This window comes from Microtus pennsylvanicus, chromosome 1, assembly GCF_037038515.1.
Source record: "Microtus pennsylvanicus isolate mMicPen1 chromosome 1, mMicPen1.hap1, whole genome shotgun sequence".
Lineage (NCBI taxonomy): Eukaryota > Metazoa > Chordata > Mammalia > Rodentia > Cricetidae > Microtus > Microtus pennsylvanicus.
The window spans coordinates 76,221,617-76,245,224 of NC_134579.1; the positions used below are offsets into that span (position 1 = coordinate 76,221,617).

Genomic DNA, 23,608 nt, shown 5'->3' on the forward strand with positions numbered 1-23,608 from the left:
GGTTTTTTGGTTTGTTTGTTTGTTTGTTTTGAGGCAGGGTTTCTTGGTATAGCCCTGGCTGTCTTGGAACTTGTTCTGCAGACAAGGCTGTCCTAGAACTCGGAGGTCCACTTGCCCCTGCCTCCCAGTGCTGGGATGATGTGCGCCACCATGCTCCTTCAAGAAAATCTTTCCCTGCAAAAGCAGTCTTATGACATTCATGATCATTAAGTTGGCTCTAAGGAGACTATTACAAGGAAGTCTTCAGTGAAGAGAATGGTAACACATCCGAAACGCTATAGAGTAAAAATAAACAATGCTAGAACAATATCAAATAAAGATAAAAAAAACAGAAAACAGTACAAACCCAAACAAAAGAACAGGGATTAAACACTCCTTTCAGGAATAACTGAATATTAGTGATCTTGATTCCCCAGTCAAAAGACACAGACTAAGAGACTAGATTAAAATTGGCTCATCCATCTGCTGTCTCGAAGAAACACACCTCACTATGAAGGACAGAAACCACCTCAGAGTGAAAGGAGAAAAGCAAGGGGGCCAGAAAACAAGTAGTGTCGCAAGTCTATCTTTTCCCTTTCCTTTCATTTCATTTCTAAATAATCTTTTATAATTTATTTGGTCATACTTTCCCCTCTCCCCAAATCTTCTCAGATTCCCCTTCCCCTACTACACAGCCAATTTCTTTCTCTTTTCTTCTCTTCTCTTCTCTCTTCTCTCTCTCTCTCTCTTTCTTTCTTTTCTTTTTTTTTTTTTGAGACAGGGTTTCCCTGTGTGGCCCTGGTTGTCCTGAAACTGCCTGGAAAATTTCATATTCTTTTCTTTTTTTCTTACAAAAACAAAAGACTCAAACCCCAAACAAATAAGAAAATATAAAAATAAGCACACACAAACAAAAGAAGAAAAACGCGGAGTCAGCCAACCACTCCTGAGCATGAACCTGCCCTAGGGTGTGGCTGATACACCCAGTGCCACTCCACTGGAGAAAACTGATTTTCCCTCTCCCAGCTGATCAACTGCAAATAGCTTCTTGGCTAAGGTGGACTCAGGGCCCACTGTCCCTTCTCAGTGCTGGGATTCTGGTCTGGAGCGAATCTGTGCAAGTCTTGAGCATGCTGTCACAAGTTCTGTAAGTTCATAACATACATCAGCCCCACTATTTTCCTTAGAGTCACCCATCACTTATGGCTTTTCTACCTTCTCTGATGGCTTTTATGAAAACATTGCATTTGGGACTAAATGCTTCAAAGTCTCCTACTCTTGCACACTGTCTAGTTGTGAGTCTGTGTTAATTATTTACTACAAGAAGACACCTCTCCGAGGAGGGTACAGTGAGCTATCACCATTCTATCTGACAAACTTCAAAACTAGTCCAAGGAGGTGAAGAAGATCACTTCATATTGATGAAAGGAGTAACCCATCAAGATGACATTACAGGCTGGGAGTGGTGGCTCACTCAGGAGGCAGAGGCAGGTGGATCTCTGAGTTTGAGGCCAGCCTGGTCTACAGAGCGAGTTCCGGGACAGTCAGGGCTGTACATGGAAACCCTGTCTCAGAAGGGAAAAAACAGAGAGAATTACAATTTTAAACATATACTCATTGAAGAAGGGCTGAACCTAGTTTTATACAAGAAACAGTACTAAATATAAGGTAATGGATTAACTTAAGCATAGTAACACTGAGTGACTCTGATGTGGGATCCCCTCTGTATGCTGTGAATACATTTTATTACCATTGGTTAATAAAGAAGCTGCTTCAGCCTATAGCAGGACAGAATATAGCCAGGCTGGAAAAGATATATAAAGAGAGAGTAAGCAGAGTCAGAGAGAGGCCACATATGTGGCGAATGAGAGAGACGTTAGACCCTCACCAGTAAGCCACAGCCTTGTGCCAATACACAGATTAATAGGAATGGATTAATTTAAGATGTAAGAGTTAATTAATAAGAAGCCTGAGCTAATAGACCAAGCAGTGTTGTAATTAAAATAGTTTCTATGTGATTATTCGGGTTTGGGCAGCTGGGAAACAAAGAGCAGTCTCTGCCTACATGACTTCACCCACTCTCTCTAGTACATAGTGCATCCCAACTAAAAGAGAACAGAGAAACATCAGAATAAATATCAAATGGACTTAACAGATATCTATAGAACATTCCATCCAAACACTGCAGAGTACACATTCTCCTTGGCAGCCCCTGGAGTTTTCTCTTAAATAGATCATATTAGGAAACAAAGCAAGTGTCAGCAACGCAGGAAAATTGTAATTACTTCTCATGTCCTCTTTGACCACAAGGAAATAAAGCTAGAAATCAACAGGAGAAAACAGAGAAAATTCACAGACTCGGGGAGATTGAACAGCACAGTACTGGATGATGAACAGGTCACTGAAGAAATCAAGAAAGAAATAAAAAAGTCCTAGAATAAAGAAAATATAACGTGTAAGATAACAATGAAAGTAGTCCTGACAGAGCATTTCATAGCTATAAGTGCCTACATAAAAAAAAACAGAGATTTTAAATAAATAACTTAATGGTGTATCTCAGGGCCTGGGAAAAACAAGAAAGTCAAACCCAAAAGGAGAAGACAGAAAGAAACAATCAAGGTCAGGGCAAAATAATGAAATGGAAATAACACCAACAACAAAATCACTACAAAGAATCAATAAAATGAGTCAGTTCTTTCAAAAGGTAAACAAAATAAACAAGCCCTTAGCCAAATTAACTAAAGAAAGGAAGAGAAGACCTAGCTATCACCAAATCAAGGCGAACATTAAAAACTTATACTTCACCACATTTAGGACCAAGGTTAAACCAAGAAAAGATAAATAATAAACATATCTGTAACAAATAGTAAGGTTAAAAGAGTAACTAAAAAAAAAAACCTCCAAACTAAAAAAGAGGTCTAGGCTCAAAAGGATCCACTGTGGAACTCTACTGACCTTTGTAAAGGATCCACTGCAGAAGTCTACTGATCTTTATAAAGGATCCACTGTGGAATTCTACCTGACCTTTATAATGGATCCACTGCGGAAGTCTACCTGACCTTTATAAAGGATCTACTGCGGAATTCTACTGACCTTTATAAAGGATCCACTGTGGAATTCTACTGACCTTTGTAAGGGATCCACTAAGAAATTCTTCCTGGCCTTTCTAAAGGAAAATTAACACCAATCCTTCTCAAATTATTCCATAATAGCAGCAGAAGAATGTTCTCAAATTCAAATACAAACTCGGTTTCAATGTGATACCAAGAGAGGTAACAATGTAACAACAACAGGAAACTGAAGCCAATCTGCCATATAAACACAAATTTAGAATTCTCAATAAAACAGTTGAAGAAAAACAAGAACATGTTGATCAAAATCATCACTTGGCCAGAAGTTATTTGAGAGATATCCAGTGGCTATGGCCCTATATAAAGTTGTTTACGGAAGACACTGAGCCACTCAGTGAGATTCTTAAGGGGAGCAGTGACCCCAATTCCACCAGACACCTTACAGATGCTGCTAGACAGGTACTGGAGGTGGTGGGACATGCAATACAGAAACAGCAGGTACATTATATCATCTATGATCAACCTTGGCAAGCATGTACTTTATCTACAAAACTTACTCCCATGGCAGTATTATGGCAAAAGGGTCCTCTTTTATAGATACACCTTCCTCTTGCTGATAAATTTATCCAATCGGTTGCTTTATCTCAGATTGAGCTTGCTCAGCAAGCACATGCTTTACATCATCAAAATAGTAAAAGTTTAAGGAACCAAGTTGGATTAACTAGAGAAATTGCTTGTCAGACGGTTAAGCAATGTGATAGATATTATGTCCACAATATTTATCTGTACCTCATCAGGGAGCAAATCCTCAAGGCCTGCCTCCTAATCACTTATGGCAAATGATGTTACTCATATTGTAGAATATGACATATCAAGATATGTGCATGTGACAACCAATGCATATTCAGGTTTCTTAATGGCTACTGCACAGACTGGAGAAGCTACTAAGCATGTGATAACTCACTGCTAAAAGTGTTTTTCACATACGGGAATTCCTAAAACTATAAAGACAGAGAATAAGTCTGGATAGATTAACAAAGCATTTCAGCAATTTGTTCCCAATGGAATACTGAACATAAAACAGGCATTCCTTATAATCCTCAAGGACAAGGAATTGTGGAGCATGTCCATGGCTTCTTGAAAACACAACTTTAAAAGATAAAAATAGAATTATAACCTCAGTCACCACATAATGCCTTAAATCATGCTCTTTTTACTCTAAATTTCCTGAATGTGGATGCCCATGAGCAATCTGCTGCGGAAAGACCTTGTCATGATGGCACCAGAGCAACCTTCACTAAAGCAAAAGAGAAAGACCCTGCACTGGATTATGGAGTTGATGGCAAGTTTGTGTTTTTTTTTTTTTAAACAGGAGAATAGGCTCGATGGCTTCTTGAACATTTGGTCCAGTGTGTGCAGAAGAATGTCAGCCCTGATGATACAGAAGCTGCTGAGGCCTTCCCAGAGGAACTGGAGTGAGATTTCTGAGCCTGTACTCCTGACCTTCTTATGTCATCATGCTGCAGTATGAGAAGGGAAGGAAGAGCTCAGAGATACACAGTGCCTAGCTGCACACCCTTCCTTTAACCCTTTATTAACAGAGGCTGGTAGTTAATGCCAGGTAAGATAGTTTCCCTCCAGGCAATCTAAGACAGGATGTGCTTGATGGAATATATGTACTGATGATAATTAAGTCTGGAAAGTAGAAGAAGATGGCCTAAGACAGGCACAGTCATCTGTCCTGTACCAGAAGCACAGACCTTGAAGTGGATCCATTCTACCTTGACTAAAGGTCAGAGAGTTCAAGCCTATTCTTGCTCCTTTAAGTCTATTGAATAGTTTTGACTTTAGGTGTGCCTACTAATAGAATATCTTGACCTAAGGTGTGGTTACTTGGTGTTTTGGGTATTAAGATGGTAATCACTTTGCTCCTTGTATGGTGAAAAGAAGAGGTCTTGGCTTTCTTCCTATTTTTTGGACTGGGTTTATAAGCATATGAAAAATAAACATGGGAAGATTCAATATTCACTTGATTGCCCTCCCAATACTATTCTGTGTCTCTGTCTTTTTCTTTTGTAACTCTGTTCCTTCTGCCTAAAATTTCTAATCCACACACCCCTACCCTGAAAAGTGAGAAATCCATTGAGGTTGGACCCCTACAGTAACTACAATCCCAGAAGATATAATAGTCTCCTCTAGTTTCCCAGGCACAAGGCATGCACACAGTAGACATTCATACAAAACACCCACACACATAAAGTCAAATATATATTAAAAAATATAAAAATGATTATTATAATCACCTAAATAGATGGCCTTTGATAAGATAAAAAAGAGCTTTGATAAAATCCAAAATCCTTTCATGATAATAATGAAGATATTATAGATGGAGGAAGCATACTCAACATAATAAATATATATGACAAACTTAGAGCCAACATCATGTTACAATGGAGAAAAATCTCAACCAGGAACAAAATAAGGACAACCATTTTCTCTATTCCTGTTCAATATAGTACTTTAAGTCTTAGCTAGAGTAACAGGACAAGAAAAAAGAAATAAGAGGGATACAAATAGGAAAGAAAAAGTTAAAGTATTCTTATGTACAGGTGAAATGATCTCTATATAAAAGACACTAAAAACTCTCCCAGAAAACTCTTAGAACCATAGCCATGTTGAACAAAGTGTCAAGATGTAACATTAGCATATAAAATCAGTAGCTGGGCAAGGAATAGCTCAATCAGCAAAAGGTTCACTCTTTTTTTTTTTTTTTTTTTTTTTTTTTTTTTTTTTTTTGGTTTTTCGAGAAAGGGTTTCCCTGTGGCTTTGGAGCCTGTCCTGGAACTAGCTCTGTAGACCAGGCTGGTCTCGAACTCACAGGTTTTCAGTTCACTGAATGCTATGTGGACTGGACTGAAACTTTTTTCATAGTTCCCAACATTCAGTTAGTTGGTCAAGTTTTAGCCTACAGTCCCATGACACTTGACCCAAGTTTCCTGAGAGTATGATTGGAAAACTGAAAAAAAAAACCTGAGCTACTATGTGGATTCTATATCTTATCACAAAGATGCTTGTTACTCCATGTTTATTGCTCCTCTATTAACAAAAGACAGGAAATGAAATCAGCCTAGACATCCATCAACTGATGAATGTTAATAAAAGTATGGCATATATACATGAAGGAATTTTTTTAAAAAAATTATTCAAGGCAGGTTTTCTCCGTGTAGCTCTGACTGTCCTGGAACTCACTCTGTAGCCCTGGAACTCACTCTGTAGCCCTGACTGTCCTGGAACTCACTCTGTAGCCCTGGCTGTCCTGAAACTCACTCTGTTGCCCTGACTGTCCTGGAACTCACTCTGTGGAGCAGGTTGGCACACAACCACCACCCAGCTACATGAAGGAATTTTACTCATCTGTAAAGAAAATGAAATTAGGAAAATTGAGTTAGAAAATATTATATTAAGTGAAGTAACCAATGCTCAGAAAGACGAACACAACATGTTCTCTCATGCAGAGACCCTAGCTTCTGATTTTTACATATGTGCATTTATGTGGGCATGAGTATACGTAAACATCAGAAGCCTACAAAGGGGCCCTGAGAGGGGAGAAGAAAAGGCTTTAAGGTGAGAAGGAAAGTTGAAAGTGGAAGGGAAATACTGGGGATAGAAAGGGTTAAGCAGGGAATAGGAACAGTAAGATGGGGGTGGGGGAGAAGAGGGGAGAAGAAGGGAGGAAGAAAGAGGAAGAGAAGGAGGGAGGGTCACCCAAACTAAGAATATATGAAAAAAGTCACAAGGAGACTTGATATCTGATAACACAAATTTTAAAAATAGAGATGGCTCAATAGAGTAAGAGCCCTTGCTGCCAAGTGATGACCCAAGTAGTGGAGAACCAGCTCCCATAAGTTGTCCTCTGAACCCCTCTCCATACATGCCATAGCATGAGCATGCCACACTTCCACACAAAATAAATAAGTAAATGGGTGTGTGTGGGGGTGTGTGTGAAGGTACCCTAAATGGGAGGATAAAGCTGCTCCCAGAAATCATAAGTTATTAAATGAAAATATTAGTTCCAGGGGCTGGAGAGATGGCTTAGAGGTTAAGAGCACTGACTGCTCTTCCAGAGGTCCTGAGTTCAATTCCTAGCAGCCACATGGAGGCTCACATCCATCTATAATGAGATACGGTGCCCTCTTCTGGCCTGCAGTCATACAAGCAGACAAACACTATATACATAATAAATAAACAAATCTTTAAAAAAACAAACTTAGTTCCAGGGGTGAACTATCATCACATGCTGTCAGGGAAGCCTTCTGGGTCTCAAAACAACATCAGTAATTGCCTACCAGAACTATGGTGTCTTAGTCACTGCTCTATTGCTGCAAAGAGCCACCATGACCAAGAAAACATCTAACTGGGGGCTTGCTGACAGTTTCAGAAGTTAGTTCATTATCATCATAGCGGGAAATAGTGGCATGTAGGCAGACATGGTGCTAGAGAAGTATCAATATCCTGAGTTAGAGAGAGACTGGGCCTGACATGGGCTTTTGAACACTCGAAGTCCACTCCCAGTGACACACTTCCTCCAACAAAGCCACACCTCCTAATCCTTCTAATTTTTTCAAGGAGTTCTACTCCCCAGGGACTAAACACTCAATTACATGATCCACTGGTAGCCATTCTTATTCAAACTATGACAGACAGAAAGACCCTATTGCTGAAAACACCATGTGCCCTGGTCCTAGGACAGAAATAAATCAAACTGGAACTGAGATGGAAGGTTCTTCAACAGCGAGCTCTCACAATGGTAAAAGGTGCTACTATAGGCTGCTGGGGAAAACTGTCTTACTCAGATGTAGACCTTGCTAGACAAGATGTGCCCACAACTGCATTCTATAGAACTGAGGTTTGCTCACAGGAGGAAACTCATGTCTGGACCATCTATCTGGTTAAAAGCCTGTGGCTGGGGAAATCACAGGTCCTAGTGGGCAAGCTGCAGCTACTGTCCTGGTACCAGACATGATGTGCCTATCACGGTGCCTTTTAAAGAACTATGATAGTAGAACCTTCATCTGGTGATGGATGGAGATAGAGACAGAGACCCACACTGGAGCACTGGACTGAGCTCCCAAGGTCCCAATGAGGAGCGGAAGGAGGGAGAAGATGAGCAAGGAAGTCAGGACCACGAGGGGTGCACCCACCCACTGAGACAATGGGGCTGATCTATTGGGAACTCACCAAGGCCAGGTGGACTGTGATTGAAAAAGCATGGGATAAAACCGGACTCCCTGAACATGGTGAACAATGAGGGCTGATAAGCCAAGGACAATGGCACGGGGTTTTGACCCTACTTCATGTTCTGGCTTGGTGGGAGCCTAGCTAGTTTGGATGTTCACCTTCCTAGACATGGACGGAGGGGGGCGGACCTTGGACCTTCCACAGGGCAGGGAACCCTGACTGCTCTATGGACTGGAGAGGGAGGGGGAGAGGAGTTTGGGGGAGGGGAAGAAGGGTGGGAGGAGGGGGAGGGAAATGGGAGGCTGGGAGGAGATGGATACTTTTTTTTCCCTTTCTCAATAAAAAAAAAGAACTATGGTAGATAGCGCTGTTGTCAGCTCTAGTCAGAGAAGCTCTTTTCGCAGTGGTCGGCAGTAACTAACTGCAGAGGCTCATCATAACTGGTCAAAGCGATGCTCAGCCCTCAATAGGCCATCTCAGGCCACCCAAGGTTCTAGGAACACACAGAGGACAGAGAAAGGATAAAGAGACAAAGGAAGAAACCAAGAGTGGTAGAATGCTATCTTCTGGGCATGACATGGCCATGACACTCTTGAACATCTGCACAAGATTGGGTCCATCCACATCTGGACACAAAAGAGAGGAGGAACTCCACCTCTTACTGAAGCAGTTTATAATACTGGGGGAGGAAAGGAAACTTTTGTCAGTAGAACTACTGGTAAAATGCCCATGATCCCATAAATAATCCTTCACCCATGCTCACACACACACAACCCTGTAAATAATACTTCATCCATGTTCACACACATGATCCTGTAAATAATCCCTTAACCATGCTCACACAATGATCCCATAATCTCTCACCCATGCACATGTACACACACACACACACACACACACACACACACAGAAAAGTAGGAGGGCTAGGAAGAAGAAGAATGTAATCAATGGGGTGAGGAGGACAAGAGAGAGTAATGGGGGTGCTGAATATTTTCAAAACTCATTATGGACATGTATGAAAATGTCATAATGAAAGTTACTACTATGTATAGTTAATATACCCTAACGGAAAGATTATATATATATATATATATATATATATATATATATATATATATATATATATATCACATAGCCAAAAACCAAATAAAAAATTAGAATATCTACCTAGACATAATGAAACACACCTTTAATCCCAGCACTTACTTGGGAGGTATAAGCAGATGAATCTCTATGAGTTTGGGGCCAGCCTGGTCTATACAGTGAGTTTCATGACAGCCAGAGCTACATAGAAAGAATCTGTCTCAAAAACAAAACAAAACATAATGACAAACAAATAAAAATTAGAATACCTGATACTATCAAAATCATTAAAAAAAAAAAAGACAGTACTAGAGAGATAGCTCAGCAGTGAAAAGCATCTGCTACTCTTGTAGAGACCCAGATCTGATTCCCAGTACCTAACACGGCAACTCACAATCATCGGTAACTACAGTTCCAAGGGATATGATGCCCTCTTCTGGCCTGAGGACACCACATAGTACACAGACACACAAGGAGGCAAAACACACATACACATAATAAAAATAGTAACAAGAAAAGAAATAAAATAACGAAAGGTAGGAAAGAAAGAGGGGAACAAAACCTAAGGGAGGAAAAGTAAAAAATAGACCTAAATAAGGCCAATTACATATTATTATAGTAAACATTATATTATCATAAACAGTTTTAGCATGTTAATTTCTTTCCTTTTTGTGACAGGATCTTGCTATGTTGCTCAGGCTGGCCTCCAATTTACAATCCTCCTGCCTCAGTCTCCCAAGTGTTTAACATGTTAACTTTAAAAGCCAAACTTCTCACAAAAAGACCCAGTTAGAATCCAGTGACACAGCTCATTTGTTAAAGGTGCTGCCATCAACACAGTTTGACCCCAGAACCCATGTGTGGTGGTTTGAAAAAAAGGGGGGGGACCTAAAGGGAGTGGGGAGTGGCACTATTAGGAGGTATGACTTTGTTGGAGTAGGTGTGTCACTGTGGGGGCAGGCTATGGTCTCTTCGGCTCCAGCTTCCCTCAGAGTGACAGTCAGTCAACTCCTGTTGCCTCTCAGTTCCAGTACCACATGTGCCTGCACACCACCATGCTCCCCACCATGATGATAATGGACTGAACCTCCAAAACTGTAAGCAAGTCACCCAATTAAATGTTTTTCTTATAAGAGTTGCCATGGACATGGTGTCCCTTCACAGCAATAGAAACCTTAACTAAGATACCACATGACAGAGGAAGCTAAGCAACTCCACAAAGTTGCCCTCTGACCTCCACATGTGTGTTGCAACATACATGTCGCACATGTGCATATACACAAAATGTAATAAATATATTAAAAATGCTATTTTAAGTACATGGAGAGCTGGGCCAGCTTATCCATCCACCTGACAAGGTCTGCAAACGCACAATTTCATTCACAACTCAAGCATGTAGAGCATAATCGAGACAGTCCTTACCCTGGGTTATAGAATAAGTCTTAATAGATTTCAAACAACCAAAATTATAAAAATCTATGCTTTGGACATTGAACAAAACTGGAAGTCAGCAAAAGAAAGGCAAATCTCCAAATATTTGAAAACAAAACAATCTTTTACGGTTCAGAGGGAGGACATCTGGAGAGAAATTAGAAAATATTCTAAACTGAATAAAAATGAAAATGCAACATATGAATATTTGTAGTTGCAGTTAAAACTTCTTAGAGCAGTGATTCTCAACTTGTGGGTCGTGACCTCCTTGGGTACTGAACAATCCTTTCACAGGTGTGTCACCTAAGACCATCAGAAAATGCAGATATATACTTTACAATTTATAACTGTAGCAAAATTACAGTTATGAAGTAGCAATGAAAATAATTTTACGGTTGAAATCACCACATGAGGAAATGTATGAAAGGGTCGCAGCATTAGGAAGGTGTGAACCACTGGCTTAGAGGGAACACTTTGTAAACTAGGGCGTAGCTCAGTAGTAAAGCATTTGCCTAGCAAGAACAAGACTCTGAATCTGACCCCAGCATCACACGTACACAACTTTCTCAAAAATGTCCTCATTTTGAATCAGTTGTACGTATCTATGGGCACAGTGTAACATTTCAATACATGTACACATGGTGCCATGATCAGATGTTCTGTCTTCCATAGGCACTGCACACATGTTGTGCATAGGCATATACTCAGGCAAAACACCCATACACAAGAAAGACTAACTTAAAAATAACAAAAGATTTATAGAGTTCACACGCATTAAAGACTTGGTCTTCAGAGTGCTGCTGCTGGATGGTTTGGAACTTTCAGCGGGTGAGACCTAGTAGGAGACTCTTAGGTTATTATGGGGCATGCCCCTGAGCAGGACTCCTCCTTTGCTTTGTTGCATGCTCTCCATCACTGCCACCAGGCACTCCTGAAGTCCAGTACACCTGGTACCTGATCTAGGACTGGCACCTCTAGACCTAATAAATCTTTTCTTTTACAAATCAGTTTGCTTAGGTATTTGCTGTGTTAAAGCAAAACAGACTAATACATAAGAGACACAGCACTTAGTTTTAACATCCGTATAGGGATGTCCAATTTTCCCAGTTCCATTTACCTAAAGAGAATGCCATTTCTCCAGTGCACATTCTTGGTGCTTCCATTGAAAACCAGCTGACTGAAGAACAGGTAAGGTGCCCATCTATAGAACTATCCCATTGCCTCCGTTCAGATCCCAAAGACCCCATCCACTGCTACTCCTTTCCTCTCCACCACCCGCTCCTAGTGCTATGTCCCTGCTCAAGAGCTGCAGGTCACACCAGCCAGAAGAGGTAGGCAAACATGAGGAAACTCCTTGCTGGACCAGAACAGACCAGAAGACCAGAGAGAAACAGAGACCAAGGAACAAGTCACCCATCTAATGAAGACAAATCAGAAATCGACACCTAGACCTATAATTACCCCAAACCCAGATGCCTAGACACCAGCATAAGAACACAATCAACAACAGCCAAGATAATACATCTCTACTAGAGCCTAGCTATCATACCACAGCAGGTCCTGAATATTCCAACACAGCAGAAACACAAGAAAAAGACCTTAAAACAAACTTTAAGAAGATGATAGAGGTCATTAAAGAAGTAGTGAATAAATCTCTTAAAGAAAGACAGGAAAACACAAACAACTGGAAGAAATGAATAATTCCCTCAAAGAAAGCCAAGAAGAAACAAACAGTTGAAGGGAGTGAATAAAACTGCTCAAGACCTGAAATGGGAAGTAAGATCATACAAACTGTGGGGATTCTGGAAACGGAAAATCTAGGTAAGCAAACAAGAACTAAAGATGCAAGCATCACCAACAGAATACAAGAGATGGAAAAGAGAATTAGGCATTGAAGATAAGATAGAAGAAATAAATACTTGGGTCAAAGAAAATGTAAATCTAAAAAAGTTCCTAACACTAAACATCCAGGAAATCTGGGAAACTATAAAAAGACCAAGACTAAGAATAATAGAAATAGAAGAAGGAGAAGAATCCCAACTCAAAGGTCAACAAAATATTTTCAAGAAGATCATAGAATAAAATTTCCCAGGGTTGGAGAGAGAGCTCAGAGGTTAAGAGCACTAGCTGCTTCTTCCAGAGGTCCTGACTTCCAAGTCCCAGCAACCACATGGTGGCTCACAACCATCTATAATGAGGTACCCTCTTCTGATATGTAGGCATACATACAGGCAGAACACTGTATACATAATAAATAAATCTTTTTAAAAAAAGCAAAAATTTTCTAACCTAAAAAAGGAGATGCCAACAAAGGTACAAAAAGCATACAGAACACCAAGTAGACTGGACTGGAAAAGAAAATCTCCTGACCTCATAAATAATCAAAACACTAAACACACAAAACAAAGAAAGAATATTAAAAGCTGTAAGGGGAATAGAGCAAGTAACACATAAGGGTAGACCTATTAGAATTACATCTGACTTCTCGATGGAAACTCTAAAAGCCAGAAGGGCCTGGACAGATGTGCTGCAGACTCTAAGAGACCACAGATGCCAGCCTAGACTACTATATGCAGCAAAACTTTTCAATTGTCATAGATGGAGAAAACATTATATTTCATGACAAAGTCAAATTCAAACATATCTATCTACAAATCCAGGCATACAGAAGATACTAGAAGAAAACGCCAACCCAAGGAGGTTAACTACACCCACAAAAACTCAGGAAATAAAAAAACCTTACACCAGCAAAACCAAAAGGGAAAAACACCACCACCACCACCACCACCAAAATTATATGAATTAAACAATCATTGGTCATTGATATCCCTCAATAGCAATGGACTCAATTCTTCAATAAAAAGCAGACCAGCAGAAGACATGCAAAAATTGGATCCATCCTTCTGTTGCATAAAAGAAACACACCTCAACATCAAAATTAGGCATTGCATTACCTCAGAGTAAAGAATTGAAAAAAGATTTTCCCAGCAAATGGACCTAAGGTACAAACTAACAAAATAGGCTTCAAAGAAAAATTAATCAAAAAAGACGGGGAAGGAGACTTCATACTCATTGAAGGAAAAATCCACCAAGATGATCTTTCAATTCTTAACAGCTATGCTCCAAACATAAGAGTATCCACATCTGTAAAGGAAACACCACTAAAGCTTAAATCACACATCTACCCTGACACATTGACAGTGGGAGACTTCAATGCCTCATTCTCACCAATGGACAGGTCATCCAGACAAAAACTAAACAGAAATACTGGAGCTAACAAATGTTATGCACCAAATGAACCTAACAGATATTTACAGAACATTTCACCCAAACATGAAAGACTATACCTTCTTCTCAGCACCTCACAGAACATTCTCCAAAACTGACCACATACTCAGTCACAAAGCAAATTGCAACAGATATAAAAAATTGAAATAATCCCCCAAATCCTATCAGACATCACAGATTAAAGCTGAATTTCAACAATAACAGAAAGAACAGAAAGCCTACAAACCCATGGAAACTGAACAACTCTCTACTGAATGACTCCTGGGTAAAGGCAGAAACAATGAAAGAAATTAAAGACTTCCTAGAAGCCATGGGAAATGAATGCTCAACATATCAAAACTTACGGGACACAATGAAAGCAGCCCTAAGAGGAAGTTCATAGTACTAAGTGCCTATATAAATAAATTGAAGAGATCTCACACTAACAACTTAAGAGCACACTTAAAAGCTCTAAAACAAAAAGAAGCAAGTTCACTCAAGGAACAGAAGGCAGGAAACAATCAAACTGAGGACTGAAATCAGTAAAGTAGAAACACAGAGTATACACAAATGCAATGAAACAAAGAGTTGGTTCTTTGAGACAATCAAGATAGACAAACTTTTATCCAAATAAACTAAAAGATGGAGAGAGAATAACCAAATTAACAAAATCAAAAATGAAAAGGAGGATATAACAACAGACACCAACAAAATCCAAAGATGTGTTAGGTCATACTTTAAAAACATTTACTCCACAAAATTGGAAAATCTAGAAGAAATGGACAATTTCCTAGATAAATATCACTTATCAAAATAAATCAAGATCAGATAAACAAATTAAATAGACCTATAATCCCTAAGGAAATAGAATCAATCATTAAAAGTCTCCCTACCAAAAAAAGTCAAGGGCCAGACAATTTTAACGCAGAATTCTACCATATTTTCTTTTCTTTTCTTTTTTTTTTTTTTGAGTTTGAAATGGACTTTATTCAGAAGTCTGATCTACCAAGTTAGCGTTTTCCACCAACTCGGGGAGCAAAGACCTTCACAGGCTTCACAATCTTTTGTTTAGGTGCTGCTTTTGTGGGGGCCTTGGCAGCAGCCATTGCGGTCTTCTTGGATGCCTGCTTAGCCTTTTTTGCTTCCTTGGCAGCCCTGATGGCCTGCTCTCGCTGGGCTTTCCTAACTTCTGGTTTCTGATTCCTCTTGGCCATTATATCAGCAAGGGATGCACCAGTGATGGCCCGCTGGAATTTGACTGCGCGGCGGGTTCTTTTCTTTTGAATTTCTTCCGACTGTCCTTTTTTGTGTTTCCTTCTGTACAGGACAGTCCAGTTTATCTGCCGGGGATTCCTTTTGGACAGGAATGCGGACTCGCATTTTGCATTAAGAAACTGGAAAACCTTCCCGTCGGTCCTGGCGTAGCGCCGCCCGTGTCCGGGGTAGATCTTGTACCCGCTGAAACTGCACAGCTCGACCTTCATGATGGGAGCTGCCGCCCGGCCGGAGGAAAGATGGCGAAGAGCTACCATATTTTCAAAGAACAGCTAATGCCAATATTCCTAAAATTATTTCACAAAATAAAAACAGGAGGAACATTGCCAAATACATTTTATGAGGCCATAGTCACCCTGATACCCAAACCACACAAAGATTCAACAAAGAAAGTGAATTACAGACCAATTTCCCTCATGAACATAGATGCAAAAATACTCAATAAAATACTCACAAACACATCAAAAAGATCATCCACCATGATCAAGCAGGCCTCATCCCAGAGATTCAGGAATGGCTCATGGTTCAACATACAAAAATTAGTCAATACAAACAAACTGGAAAAAAAACATGATATCTCATCAAATGCTGTAAAAGCTTTTCACAACATCCAGCACCCCTTTATGATGAAGGTCTTGGAGAGATCAGAGATACAAAGGATATACCTAAACATAAGAAAGGCAATTTATAGCAAACCTAGAGCCAACATCAAATTAAATGGAGAAACACAAAGCAATTCCACACAAACCAGGAACAAGGCAAGGCTGTACACTCTCTCTATATTTATTTAATAAAGTACTTGAAGCTCTAGACAAAGCAATAAGACAACAAAAGGAGACCAAAATGACACAAATTGGAAAAAAGGAGTCAAAGTATCATTATTTGCAGATGATATGATGTAGTGAATTAGGTCGGTAAGATAAATAACGAGGCTAGCTCAAGAATAACAGTTATATTTTAATGGTTAAAGAGGGGAAACTCACACTATAAGAGTGGGAGGTCTGACTTCCAATCAGTCCGGCGGACACTGCGCAGAGAGAGCACGCACCTGGATCTCCCAGTTTTTCTTCCTGGTGTCCAGGTTGCCACACCCCAATTAGATGTGATTGGTTGACAGAGTTTCCCCATCAGTATGATAGTAGACATAAGCAACCTCAAAAATTCTACCAGCGAACTCCTACAGTCAATAAACACCCTCAGTCAAGTGGCTCGATACGAGATTAACTTTAAAAAATCAGTAGCTCTCATATAAACAAATGACAAATGGGCTGAGAAAGAAATCGGGGAAACAACACCCTTCACAAAAACCGCAACTAATATAAAATATCATGGGGTTACTCTAACCAGGCAAGTGAAAGACTTGTATGACAAAAACTTCAAGTCTTTGAAAAAGATATCAGAAGATGGAAAGATCTCCCATAATCATAGATTGGTAAGATTAATACAGTAAAAAGGGCAATCTCACCAAAAGCAACAGATTCAATGCAATCCCCATCAAAATTACAACACAATTCTTTACAGACCTAGAAGGGACAATATTTAACTTCATATGAAAAAAACAAAAAAACCCAGGATAACTAAAACAATCCTGTACAATAAAACAAATTCTACAGGTTATCACTATCCCTGAGTTCAAACTCTACTACAGAGCTATAGTAATAAAACTGTATAGTATTGGCATAAAAACAGACACATTGATCAATGGAATTGAATAGAAAAGCAAGATGTAAATCCACACATTACAGACACCTAATTTTTTATAAAGAAGCCAGAAATACACAATGGAAAAAAGAAAGTATCTTTAACAAATGGTGCTGGTCTAACTGAATATTGCCATGTAGAAGCATGCAAATAGGACCAGACTTTTCACCTTGCACAAAACTCAAGTCCAAGTGGATCAAAGACCTCAACATAAAACCAGATATACTGAACCTGATAGAAGAGAAAGCCCTGAATGAACTGGCACAGGAGACAATTTACTGAACAGAACATCAATAGTGTAGACACTAAGATCAACAATTAATAAATGGGACCTCATGAAACTGAAAGACTTTTGTAAGGTAAAGGACACTAACAACAGGACAAAACTGCAGCCTACAGAATGGGCAGATTTTTCACCAACTCCACATCTGACAGAGGGTTAATATCCAAAATATATAACAAACTCAAAAAACTATATATCAACAAATCAAATAATCCCATTAAAAATGGGGATGGATCTAAACAGAGAATTCTCAACACAAGAATCTCAAATGACCAAGAAGCACTTAAAGAAAGGTTCAACATCCTTAGCCATCAGGGAAATGCAACTCTAAACTACTTTGAGATTCCAGTTATACCTGTCAGAATGCCCAAGATCAAAAGAACAAGTGGAGCTCATGTTAGTGAGGATGTGGAGCAAGGGGAACACTCCTCCATTGCTGGTGGGAGTGCAAACTTGTACAGCCACTACATAAATCAATATGGCAGTTCCTCAGAAAATTGAGAACCCAGCTACACCACTCCTGGGCATATACCCAAAGGATGCTCTACCATACTACAAGGACACTTGCTCAACTATGTTCATAGCAGCTTTATTTGTAATACTCAGAACCTGGAAACAACCTAGATGTCCCTCAACCAAAGAATGGATAAAGAAAATGTGGTACATTTACATAATGGAGTATTACCCAGCTATTTAAAAATGACATCATACAATTTGTAGGCAAATGGATAGAACTAGAAAAAAAAATCTTTCTGGGTGAGGTAACCCAGACCCAGAAAGACAAACATGGTATGTACTCACTCAGAAGTGGTTATTAGCTATTAAGTAAAGGATAATCAATGCTACAATCCACAGATCCAGATAGGTTAAGTAACAAGGAGGATTCAAGGGGGAGATGCATGGATCTCCCTGAAAAAGGAACATAGATTTTGTGGGTAGACTGGGTCAATGGGGATGGAACAGGAGGGAGGTGGGGTGGAGGGAGAAAGTACTGAGAGATATGACTGGAATTGGGGGTTTGCAAAACCCTGTAAAAACCTAGTGCAGTGGAAACTCCCTGGAATCTGTGAGGGTGACCCTAGTAATAGGGGGTACAGAGCCTGAACTGGCCATCTTCTGTTACCAGGCAAGGCTGCCATTGGTGGGACTGGGACATAACCCAGCCACAAAACCTTTGACCTACAATTTGTTCTGCCTGTAAGATGTGCTGGGGCAATGGTGGCAAGGTACTTGTGGGAGTGGCCTGATGTGGGAGGTGATGTGTGCTGTATGTTTTATTGCCATTGGTCAATAAAGAAGCTGTTTTGGCCAGTGACTTGGCAAAATAGAGCAAGGTGGGAATTCCTGTAGTGAGCCGGACAGGATCGCCATTACAAGATGGCGCCGACATCCTGTCTTGTTGGTTATAAACAACTCCATATTTGGCTATTCCTTTGAGCTGCGTGTCCCCGCTTCCCGCATGCGCGGTGGATGTGGATTCTTGAGCCTATCCGGATGCGGTCTGGTATCAGCTGTTGGTGGCAGCCAATCACAGGGCGACCCGTGTGCCAATTCCCTATTTAAGCGGCTGCCTAAGTGCTCTCTCTCCCCTTCGCTTCCTGCTCCCCTTTGCTCCCTGCCCCTCCACTTCCTGTCCCTCGTTTTCCTGCCCCCTTCTTTCCTGCTCCCCATCAATCAAGGGCACTCCAGTAAAGCATGATCTGAGTGGAATCCTGATGTGGTGGTCGTTCTTCCGTCGCCGGTCGAGAAGTCCGCCACAAATTCCAAACAGATAAGAGGTGGAAAGAAGGCAGAGTCAAAGATGCCATGTATTTGCCAGAGGAGAAAGATGCCCATGTACCGTATCAGTAAAATACGAACATCGTGGTAAAATATAAAATAATAGAAATGGGTTAATTTAAGATGTAAGACCTAGCTAGAAATACACTTAAGCTATTGGCCAAACAGTCTTGCAATTAATATAGTTTCTGTGTGATTATTTTGGGTACGGGAAACAAATAAGCAGCCTCCACCAACAGTGATCAACCAATGGCTGGTCCAACTTGACGCCCACCCAACGAGAGGGAGCCCAAACCTGACACTGCCTGAATGGCTAGGCACCAGAGACTGGACCAGCATCCAGGATAGAACTAAACATGACTGACAAAAAAAAGTCAATGAAATGATTCCTAATGATAGTCTACTATAATCATAGATCAGACTCCAGACTGTCATCAGAGAAGCTTCATTCGGCAACTGTTGGATACAGATGCAGAGACAGAGCCAAAACATTTAGGTGGAGCTCCAGAACCTTGTAGAAGAGGGAGAATGTGATAGTCTGAATATAATTGGCCCCCATAAGCTCATAAGGAGTGGCATCATTGGGAGTGTGGCTTTGTTGGGGTAGGTGTGGCCTTGTTGGAGGAAATGTATCACTTTGGGGGTGGGCTTTAAGGTCTCCTATGCTTAAGCCAGGCCCAGTGTCCCAGACCACTTCCTGTTGCCTGGTCAAGATGTAGGACTCTCAGCTCCTTCTCTAGCACCACGTCTTTCTGTCAACCATGCCCCACCATGATGATAATGGACAAAATCTATGAAAATGTAAGCCACCCCAATTAAATATTTTCCCTTCATAAGAGTTGCTGTGGTCAAGGTGTCTTCTCACAGCAACAGAAAACCTAACTAAGGAAGGGAGGAAGGACTGGAGGAGCCACAGGGGTCGAGGACACCACGAGAATCAACTAAGCAGGCACACGGGAGCTTACAGAGACCAAAGTGACAACCATGGAGCCTGTATGGAGCTGAACAAGGTCCTCTGCATATATGTTACAGCTGTGTGGCTCAGTGCTCTCGTGGGACTCCTAAACAGTGGGAGTGGGTGTGTCTCTGACTCTTGCCTGTTCTTGGGGCCCTTTTCCTCTTACTGGGTTGACTCATCCAGCCTTGATATGAGGGTTTGTGCCTAGTCTTATTGTAACTTGTTATACCATATTTGATTGATATCCCTGGGAGGCCTGCTCTTTTCTGAGGGGAAACAGAGGAGGAGTGGTTCTGGTGGAGAGACAGGGGCGGGGGCCTGAAAGGAGAGGAAGGATGGGTAACTGTGGTTGGGATATAATGAAAAGAAAATCAGTTGGCTAGGGACTTCTGGTATAGCTCAGTTGGTGGTGCTTGCCGCACACACCTAAGCACCTGAGTCTGAGCTCCAGAGCCCATGTGAAAAGCCAGGCATTGTGGTGTACACTTGCAAGCCAATGCTCGGGAGGCAGAGACAGGCTGATCCCTAGGGTGCACTGGCCAGCCATACTGGCTTTCTCAGGGAGCTGCAAAGTAGTGAGAGAGCCATCTTACAAAAACAAGGTAAGGGCTGGAGAGGTGGCTCAGTGGTGAAGACTGCTTAGTGTTTCAGCAGAGCCTGGAGCACATATGCCAACACCTACAGTGGGGTAGCTCCCAAACACCTGTACTCTAGCATCAAGGGATCTGATGTCACCTCTGACCTCTGTGGAAACCCATACATGCACACATATGCAAATAAACAAGGTGAAATAGAAAAACAACTCTTTCAGTTGGCTTGGCTTGCTAACATTTTCACACACACATTCATTAGGGACATAGTCTAGTTTGCAGTGAATGCTGGTCTCATAAAATGAATCCGAAAGAATCCCTTTAACTTTAGAAAGAATTCTAAACTGTTCTTTCTGGTATTCATGTTTTAATTTAACATCTAGAAATTGTCCATTTTTTTCTGTTTTCTGATATGTTAGCATATATACATACATATATATATATATGTATATATATATATAAAATTTACTTTTGGGGTATCAGTAATAATGTCTCTTTTTTTTTTTCTCATTTTTCATCTTTCTGGGTTTTTTTTCCCCTAGTGCTAATTATGGTTCCCTGTAAAACCGAACTTTGTCTCAGTGGTATTTTGCATCACGCTGTTCTCAGTTCATCTGTCTCTGCCAGATCTTTATTATTTCTTTCCTCCTACTACTTTGGAGCTTGTTTCTGTATTGTGAGATGGGGCCTCACTATGTATTCCTGGCTAACTGGAACTTGACAGACCAGACTGACCTTGAGTTCAGAGATCCACCTGCTTCTAACTCCCAACCACCTAGCTAGTTATTTCTTTTAAAAATATATTAATTAGGGCTGGGCAATGGTGGTGGATGCCTTTAATCCCAGCACTCACGAGGCAGAGGCAGGCAGACATCTGTGAGTTCAAGGCCAGCCTGGACAGTCTCGAAACAAACAAACAAAGAACTGATTGACTAGTGTGTGCGTGAGTGCATGTGTGCATGCGCATATTTATACACATTCCCTTGTAGTGGGCAGAGGACAGCACTGTTTACGTCTTCCATCTTGTTCAGGCAAAGTCTCTCTTGTTTCCGTCCCTGCAATAAATAGCCCAGGCTAGTAGACCTACAACCTTCTGAATGATTTTCCTGTCTCCACCTCCTAGCTCACCACAGGAATACCAGTATTACAGATACCACTACCACAACTATGTTTTCTTGCCTTTGTTATTGTGTTTTCAACATGGATTCTGGGGCTTGTACTTAGGTCATCAGTTGAGCCACCTCCCCTTGGTTAGTTCCCAAGCCATGCTGCTATGCATTGCTTTTTGCCTTTCTGCCTTGTGGGTGTAGGAATTTATGGTGGCAAACATATTAACACTACCTTTGCTGCACCCCACATAATTTTGGTATATTGTATTTCTATTTTCATAAATCTCAAAACATTTTTAACATTTCCCTTTTAATGTATTCACTAACCTATTAGTTGTTCAGGAGTATACTGTCTAATTTTCATTTACTTTTATAATTTCCAGAGCTCCTCTAGACCAACTATGTCTTATGGACAGAAGATTTTCAAAACTTCTTTCAGAGACTTGTGTTTTGGTCTACTCTATGATTTGCACTGGTGAATTGTATGTGCTGAGGAGATGATGTATTCTGCATCTGCTGGAAGGAGTGTTTTATGTACACCAGTCTATTTGGTCTATACAACAGCTTAACTTTGGTGTTTCACTGTTTGAGGCTGGGTCTACTGCTATTGTCTACTGGGATGCTGACATCCCAACTACTGCTGTATGAGATCCTATCTCTCCCTTTAGATATAGTAACATTTGCTTAATGTATTTGGGTGGTGCTGCATTGGGTGCACACATTATCAACAGATGAACTGAAATTTTTTTATCATTATATAAGGATCTTCATTTTCTTACAGGCTTTTCTATTGGCATTAAGTATATTTTCCTATTCCTTTACTTTCAGCCTGTGACTTTACACAAGAAGCAAGTAAAGAAGCTGCCTCTTTCAACTTTATTGAGGAATCATTTCCCCAAGAAAGAGACTTTTTCTTGTCAATTGGAGCTACCTCACCTTAGTTTGACATACTGCTAGCTTAGATTCCAAGTGGACACAGTAGTGTAGTTTCTTTAACTGTGATGCTCACTGGTAATGTACTTGGTTGTCAGTGGTCAAGCCTGTGGGTGTCTATGATGTAGTTGTGTGGTATGGCTTTGCTAGGAATAAAGCTGTTGCCTAGTGGACTGTTGAGCCACAGACTGGTGGCTATGTGGTAGGCTCTCCAGTGGGTGGGGCTGTCAGACTGGGTTTGTGTACTTGGGGGCACTGTGGGTTGGCCAGCTGGCTCACAGGGCAGAGTGAGGCTGCCACCAGACTGGCTACCAAGTCATGCACAAGTGTTCACAGGCATTTCAGGCTGGTGGTTATGTCAGTTTTCACTCTGTCCTCGGGGGATGGGGGCCCCCAGTTTAGAAGCCAGAGTCTTGACACTTCTGCTAGGTCTATATTTCCAGAAGCTGGGGCTGTGGTACTACAGCTGACCAGGATTGTGACAGAGTGATTGCAGATCCTCAAGAACGGAGACACACAGCATCTGTTGGTCTCTGTGGGGACTTGCACTGTCGAGGTAGATTTAGATTCTGTCGAGGTAGATTTAGATTCTCAATGGCCCAAAGCCAGATACTTAGGTCATAGTGTGTGAAGATATAAAAAACATGAGCTCTTACTCCATAGCCTGACAGCCCTATGAACTCCAGACAACTCTAAATAGCTCAGGTTCTGTGAGGGTTGTGGAAGTCTGTCTGCGGAGACAAGGACTCCAGGTCTCCTTGTAAGCAGAAGGTGGGCTTTGTTTTTGTGCCCCACAGGGATCCTGTTGTTTCCACTCCTTCCAGAGGATGCTGCTAGTCACTCCACTCTATTGTCTCCTTTTTGTGGGGACAGTGATTTGGCCAACATCTCTCTTCCGCAGGGAAATTGAG

At 40.9% G+C, this 23,608-nt stretch overlaps 2 protein-coding genes across 4 annotated transcripts in view; both read right to left on the bottom strand.

The window, feature by feature from the left end:
• Positions 1–23,608, bottom strand: part of Gnb1l (G protein subunit beta 1 like) — an 81,958-nt gene that overhangs the window by 40,427 nt on the left and 17,923 nt on the right. The gene's annotated exons all lie outside the window — the stretch shown is intronic.
• On the bottom strand, positions 15,010–15,598 carry LOC142848026 (large ribosomal subunit protein eL24-like). Its single transcript, XM_075969480.1, has one exon. It carries the CDS (start codon positions 15,551–15,553, stop codon positions 15,080–15,082), a length of 474 nt encoding a protein of 157 aa, XP_075825595.1. The 5' UTR covers positions 15,554–15,598; the 3' UTR covers positions 15,010–15,079.

Bases quoted from the DNA above. Each gene is read 5' to 3' on its own strand.
- LOC142848026 (XM_075969480.1), bottom strand. From the start codon at position 15,553: ATGAAGGTCGAGCTGTGCAGTTTCAGCGGGTACAAGATCTACCCCGGA.